Here is a 7,656-nt window from a genome sequence, read left to right on the forward strand (position 1 = left end):
CTTACATAAGTTTGGCAATTGTGTCTGGGTGACAGCAAAGGTACCACCTTTGGGAATACCAGATGACCAGCCTGAGAGAGCTTTCCAGAAGGCAACCAGGATCATGTAATAAACAAAACAAAAAAAACAGCCCTCCCTCCGCCCCCCCCCAAGCCGATTGCTTCAAATGTTCCTTGGAAGAAACATACACCTTCAATGCACACAGTTTGGTAATAGTGATCGTTGTAATTTCCACTGTTAAGTGTCTGAGGAACTCTCTCAGTGTCCTCTGAACATCTCTGCACCCTCTGTCCCAAAGGGAACCCCCCCGCCAAGAGGAGGCCATGAGCGTAGCAAATGTGAACATTACCAGGGGAAAGGTGGATCGCTATCTCAATTGGCTAATTGAGCACATTTTCCCCCCTCTGAAATCACATGGAATTTGTTCAAAAAAGAGTTCCCTTTTTCTCCTGCTCATCTACATCTTCAGCTCTGAAAGGAATCCCTCTGTGAACATGGAGGGTGAGGCTGTGTGATTGCAGGGGGCTAAGCATGCAGGGGGGGGAGGGTTGAGGGGGGGAAGAGCAGCCTGACACAGTCTGACAAACCCCGAGAATCGGGGGCTTCTGGGAGACTGAGAACTCCCACTTCCAGTTAGGTCTGTCCTAACACACATTATGTCTGCTGCTTCAAAATCAGCAACCTTCAAGCCCCGGCAGCCCTGGAAAACGGAGGCTCTGGACCTTGCCATGCACAGGCAGTGGGAACAGCCTGACACACTGGTGCCCGCCAAGGCAGGACCTGCATTGGCACACCCACCCGAAGGCCTGGTCCTCACTGTGGCCTCCGGCTAGCTACCATAGCTCCAGCCCGCTGGGCCCACACGGGCTACATCATAGCTGGACCCCCTCTCCCATGCCCACCTCTCCCCTCTCCTCCCTGCCTCCCCCATGCCCGCCTCCCCCGCACCCCTCCCCCTCTATATATCCCTCCCCCTCCTCCCCCTCCCCCCCCCAGGCCCCGCCCAGGGCCTCAGCAGTTTCTCTTCTCACAGTGGAGGCACTGTCTCCAGTCTCCTCTGGTGGACCAGCCTCTCCCCCAGGGCACAGGGCAGCACCTGTCTGGCCCCAGGAGGACGCCCCCCCTCCAATGGGGTGTCGGGCACAAAGCTTGCTCCAATACCATCTCCAATACCACACACACACACACACACACACACACACACACAGTGTGAGCAGCCCACCTCTGTGAGCTGCTATGATCCCAGCTTGCTCCAATACCATCTCCAATACCACACACACACACACACACACACACACACACACACACACAGTGTGAGCAGCCCACCTCTGTGAGCCGCTATGATCCCAGATGCCCCAAGCAGGGTGGGGAGCAGAACTCAGGAGGCTTGTGTTTGGAGGTCAATCCAGGCCAACATGTTAATCAGACCCCATCTCAACACACCAAAAAAAAAAAAACAGGCATGATGGTGTACTTCTGTGTTTCCAGTTATTTCAGAGGCACAGATAGGGGGACTGCAGGTAAAAGAGAGCCTCTACCAGCCACAAAGGTCAGGTATGACTCAAGGGGTAAGCACAAGGCCCCAAGTTCCAACCCTGGTCCCCCAAAACAAACAAGCAGAGGAAGGACTCGCACAGACTCGAAGCTTCTAGAATGTGATGCCACTGGGTTACTTATTAATGACAGCCTGACTCAGAAGCTTCCGTGTTTTCTGCACTTTGGACCCTCCTCTGTTAATGGCCTGCAGTTGTGGAAAGCCAGCCATTTTTTTCCTGCCTGCCCCAGGCTGGCCGTTCAGGTGTCTCACTGTCCCTGGGCTCTAAGCCCAGTGGACCCCCAAACTGCTCCCGTCCCCACCCCCCAGCAGTGGGTGAGTGCCCAAGGCAGACCTGGCCAGGTCACATGGCACATACTACTCCCACCGAGTGGCTCCTGCCTCCTCTGAGTCTGTGCCCAGACATGCAGCCCTCCCTCCATCGTGGAGCCCGGTGGCACAGCTCAGGCGGCAGCAGCACCCAAGGTGGGAGTGACAGGGTTGCCCGCCAGGCAGCAGCTCAGGGGCTGCGGAGGGGTGTGACCCCTTGTTCACCCACCCAGGGGTGCAGAGGCAGCCCCACACCACGGAGAAGAGCTCAGCTGAGCTGGCGTGCACATTGGCAGAAGGCAGGGGAGGGAGGGGGCTGCAGCATGTCCCCCGCCCCCTCCAGGCCTGTATCACAGCTGCCTGATTGGAAGATGCCACAATATGGGGTGGGGAGGGGCACGGTGGTCCCCTGGGGCGCTCTGGGACACCGCCAGGTAGCGGCCCACCATCACCAAGGCCCAGTTAGGGGCAGCTGGACAGCGAAGCGTCTACCATTCTCCATCTTGTAGGTATCTGTATTCTGTCCAGGGGGGAAGCAGTTGATTTACGAACACGCAGGATTGCAACTGGCCATGGTTTAAATTTATTTCAGCTTCTAAACTGAGGATGCTCAGAGTGATATACAGAAACCTGTTCACTTGGCACACCGGTGTCCAAGTTCTGTGCTTTAGTATAGGCGGCTATAAGTTATAACAAACATCTTTGCCTTCCCACAAATCCTGTTTATCGCTTCTCTCCTTCAAAATAATACATAATATATTATATATATATAAAATATATATTTTGGGCATCTGCTATTACCCTATCTGCCAGAGGTTAGAAGCATTCATTGTAGTAGAACACAAATGGCTATTCACTCTCAAGTTTATCATTCCCCTTACCATAGAAATCCCGGATTCTTCAATAGAAAGAGAGATCAAAAGAAAAACTATACTCCTGGATTAAGAGAGACAAGAAGGCCTGCTGAGCTAAACCAGATGTACAGGTTATAAACATATTTATATGTTCTATGTACATAGTTAGTGGTAACCTATTTGTTATAAATAGTAGGTGGAACTTAGATTCTACAAAAATAATCATTTTCGTTAGGCACATGCAAATCAGGACACTTAAAACCTATTTATAAAACACGTCTATGTGTCTTTTTTGCTTTTAAATATAAATGCTGCTGCTTAGCCACCAGCTAAATGATTCCTATGCAAATACCAGCATCCCCAATGAAAAGTATAAAATCTGCTGTCTTCACCGCAGATATTGCTTCAAGTACTCACCTGCTATTAGTGAAGCAGAGATTATTTTGCCACGTGTGAATTAAGAGAACACATCCATCCCCCCAGGGACTGACACACTTCAGACTCAACATCTCCTCTGCTCTACTTTCTAAATATTGCCAACAGCAAGTATTTCTTAGGACAGCATCGTCTTGGCTTTTGTATTCTCATGGAAATGGATGAGACAGAGGCTCCTCCTCAGGTCCCAGTGCCCGGGATGGAGCAGTGAGGCTCCCCACACCCCGCCCCTAGCATACCCCGTCCCTCAGTGGTTCACAGAGCCATCGGCATCTGCAGGGGAGGAGGTCGCCACGAAAGGCTCATTCTGCTTCTGGTCCTCCTTCAGGCCGGCCGCCTGGTCAGCGATGGAGGAGAAGGATAGCTGGTCGTGCTCCACGATGTGCACCTGGTCCTCATCCTTGTCCTTCTTCACATAGAACATTTTCCTGAACTTCTTCAGCTCGTGGAGCTCACAGAAGGTCTCCAGAACCACTAGCATGGCAATAAGGCCCAGTAGCAGGTAGCCTGTGCGGACGGGACAGGACAGCAGCATCTCAGCACCGCCCAGTCCTGTTGTGGCTGAGTCCAGTACCCAGAGACTCAACCCTAACCCTCTGGACAGGGGGGCTGAGGAGAACACGAGGGCAAGTGTTCTGATTTCTAAGGAAGTTTCAAGTGAGAGACAACGCAGGTGAACTTGTACTACATTAACAAGCACACAGAGGGTCCCATCACCCCTTGGGAGACGTAGAAACAAGGGCTCACAGAAACATTGCTGTCCCTCCGCTCTTTCACTCAAGGCTGGTGTTCTACCACTTGAGCCATAGTAACGCTCTTCCAGCTCTTTGCTGGTTAGAGAGAAGAGTCTCATGGATTTCCTGCCTGTACTGGCTTCAAACTGCGACCCTTAGCTCTCGGCCTCCTTGAGCATCTAGGGTTACAGACATGAGTAACTGGTACCTGGCTAGTTTCTTATGCTTAAAGGAGCACTGCTGCTTCTGACTGCTAGTTCTTACAATTGGCAACGGAATGTGTTAGTTTTAAGTTAGTTTCAACATTCTCAAAACCTCAGCTTCCAAAAGCAAATTTTTAAATCATGGTAAAGGACAACTGGTTCGATAGCCACTAAGTTCAACTACAGGTTTGGGTACAAATGCACTGTGCCACTGGCTTCCCTGTGGTTTACAAAGTGGTGATCTGCCACATTGCTTCCTCATTGTGTACCTGACTCTGAACAGTGGCAGACATCCCACAGGTTTCTGACAAGACCTTCGGGGTCTCATTGGGGACACTCAGTTGCTGGGCAGCCAACCCAACCTTGCACTCAGAACTTAAACCAGCTCCAGGTGCCTTGTCTGGAACAATGTTCCACTGTGGGAAGTGACAGGGGCCATGCGAGGACTTGGTGTGAGGTAAACAGGGTCTCTCTCTCTCTCTCTCTCTCACACACACACACACACACACACACCACCACCACCACATAAGTCACGATAAATGTACAGTTGGCCAGCCAGTCACACACACATACCACTGCCCAAGTCATGATGAAATGTACAGCCGGCCGGCCAGTGGGTCACACACACACACCACCACCTGTCACAATGAAATGCACAGCCGGCCAGCCGGTCACACATGCATAGATCATGAAGTAAGGCACAGCCCGCCAGCACACCCACACCTGCATTCCACTGCCTAAGACATGAAGAAATGGAAGGTGATGGTAACAACTAAATAATTACCTGTGTCCTTAAAAAAGCAAAGGTAATATTTATATTGCTGGAATTCACACACAGAAAAACAAACCTACCAACCAAACAATAACAACAAAAAAAACCCACCCCATAATTCCTGTGGCTGCCACCACCCCCTGGAAGGAAGGCCGGCCTGGTCACTATGGTGACCGTGACGGCACAGGCCTGCACACATCTGGACGGCCTGGTCACTATGTTCTGTGAGTCACAAAGAGGACAATTCATCTGGGGCCAAGCCATCAATTTCTTGGAAAGATATCAAAGTCCAAAAAGTGGAAACAAGAAGAAAAAAAAAAAAAACCTCCACTCCATATACCCAAGAGAGAAGGATCTGGTCAGAGGAGGAATAGGTGGGAGAGAAGCCCACTGGCAAAGACTAGTTGGATGCTAAAACAATCTTTAGGGACTGGGAGACACACCACTGAAGGCTTCTGAGAAAGGCTTTGTTCCCAGGAACCTGCTCTTGGTGCATATGTGAACATGTACAAGGTCCCACAGAGCCTTCCGAGACATGGAGAGGATAGGCCAGAGCCGGGGCCTGGGCTGGAACCTGCGACTTGTGTAACACAGTGGGTCCTGGAAGACTCGGCCTGGGCAGGTGAGTCACAAAGCCAACATCCCTGAGACAGAAGCTCTGTGACCATCAGCACCAGAGGTTCACACACTGCACCCCGGGGAAAACTCACACAGAAAGGAAACTGCGTGCTAGCTACTCAGGAGGCTGGGATTTGAGGATCCTAGTTCAAAGTCAGCCGGGACAGACAGAAAAGTCCATGAGACTCCTAGCTCCATTAACCACAAAAAGCCAGAAGCAGAGGTGTGGATCAAGTGGTCAGCCTTGAGTGAGAACGCTAAGCAAGAGAAGAGACCTTGAATTCAAGCCCCACCACCAACATGAGAGAGACAGAGAGACAGAGAGAGATTCCTCTTAAATGGAATTCTAAGCTTTGTAAAATGTGTCAAATTAAAAACAAGAATCACTATAAAGTTACAAATAGCCTGCCATCTAACTTTCATGTTTCTGAATGCACGGAATGCCAGGCAATTGCTCTGAGAAGGGACCGGATGGACACTTAAGACAGCCGAGTGTGGCTAGAATGTCCTGGACAGGTCAAGAACGTGATGGATAGGTGCTGTCTAGATCCGAGGCCTTGTTTTCTTGTGCTCATGGTCCCTAACAAAGCAGGGAAGTTCAGTCATGACAGCTGGCCATCAAGCTCTTGCTGCATGAAACAGTTTGCACTGACTTATCTTTTGATTTAGCAATGAATAAGTAATTTTGAGATGAGAGGGGGAAAAAATAAGTAATCGAGATTCTGCAAGAAGTTTTAGTTTTGGATTTTGTGCTACCACTAGGGCTTGAGCTCAGGTACTAGACGCTGTCCCTTGGCTTTTTTTTTTTTTCCACTTTACCACTTGACCCCAGCTCTACTCCCTGTCCAGGAGGGCTTTGAACTGTGATCCTCAGACCTCAGCCTCCCGATTACAGGTGCCAGCTTGCATGGGAGTTTTGATGGGTCCTAAGAAGGTGTGAGGACAAGGCAGGCGCCTTCTCCAAGAGAAGGCTGCAGCAGGGAGAGGAAGAGGGCGAAGCGGCTGCCAGGAGGGGGCTGGGCAGATTGGGGCCCTGGTACTTACACGTGATCCCGATCTTGTACAGCTCCCTGAACTTCTGGTTGTAACCTTCCCCCGGCACATAGTCACCCAGGCCGATGGTGCTCAGGGAAATGAAGCAGAAATAGAAGGATTCGAGGAAGTTCCAGTCTTCCTCTAGGACGGAGAACACCGCGGCCGGGATGAAGAAGAAGCAGGACACGGTGACGAAGCCCAGCAGTACGGCATGGACGATGGCCACCAGCTGCTTGGAGAAGCCCCAGCGGATGTGGAAGTAGAGGACGGGTCTGCGGGTGACGTGGACGGTCACACGCTGGACCACGGCCGTCAGGAAGAGGAGGGTGAAGGGAATGCCGATGACCGAGTAGATGATGCAGAAGGCCTTGCCTCCGTCTGACAAGGGCACGGTGTGGCCATACCCTACGGGAGAGAAGACTGAGTGGACAGGAGGCTGGGGCAGCGGGCAGCTCATGTGTGGCCTGCAGTCTGGCCTCACTCCTCCCAAAGCAGCAGAGACATGGACTTAGGTCTCATCCTTTGAAGGTGCCTGGATACTGTTGGTAAAATTCAAAAAGTGATACCATGCCTTTGGGAAATCTCTAATCTCCACCCGCCCCCCACCATCCTCTACTGGGGATTGAACCCAGGGCCTTATAGTAGGTGCTCTACTATACGAAACACATGCCCAGCCCTTTTGTTTTGAGAAAAGGTTTTTGCCTGAGCTGACCTCTATCCCAAATTCTCTTGTTGCTATCTCCCAAGTATCTGGGATTATAGTCACGTGCTACCATACCTGACTAAATCTACTGTTCTTTACAAACTCTAACCCACAATTCCTACACAGCAGTCTATCGTGTAGGTTTTGTCCTGAGGCTAATCAAGAAGAAGGACATTATAAGATAGGTCCACATGTCACACATGAGAAAACTCATCCCAGATGCCCCTTCCCCAGGCCACTCCCTCCCTCCCTCCCCACTCCACCCTAGTGTCTCCCAGCCTCCTCTCCACTGCCAACAGATGACTCAGGAACGTTCCAGGAATCATTGAAAATAAAGGTGTGTGAGGAGAACCAATGGTATGTGTGTGCAGATGGAGGGCGGGCATGTGTGCAGAGGGCGGAGGGAGAGCTTGTGTGTGTGTGTGTGTGTGTGTGTGT

General features: G+C 51.1%; 1 protein-coding gene across 1 annotated transcript in view; it reads right to left on the reverse strand.

Moving 5' to 3' along the window:
• Positions 1-2,435: 2,435 nt before the first annotated feature.
• Positions 2,436-7,656, reverse strand: part of Kcnk1 (potassium channel, two pore domain subfamily K, member 1) — an 18,471-nt gene continuing 13,250 nt past the window's right edge. Inside the window, exons 2-3 of the mRNA XM_013014625.1 lie at positions 6,525-6,920; positions 2,436-3,660 (exon numbers count right to left, since the gene is read on the reverse strand). Coding sequence (XP_012870079.1) covers positions 3,401-3,660; positions 6,525-6,920 — 656 coding nt within the window. The 3' untranslated portion in view covers positions 2,436-3,400. The remainder of the gene's footprint in view (positions 3,661-6,524; positions 6,921-7,656) is intronic.

This window comes from Dipodomys ordii, unplaced genomic scaffold (genome assembly GCF_000151885.1).
Source record: "Dipodomys ordii isolate 6190 unplaced genomic scaffold, Dord_2.0 Scaffold24, whole genome shotgun sequence".
Taxonomy (NCBI): domain Eukaryota; kingdom Metazoa; phylum Chordata; class Mammalia; order Rodentia; family Heteromyidae; genus Dipodomys; species Dipodomys ordii.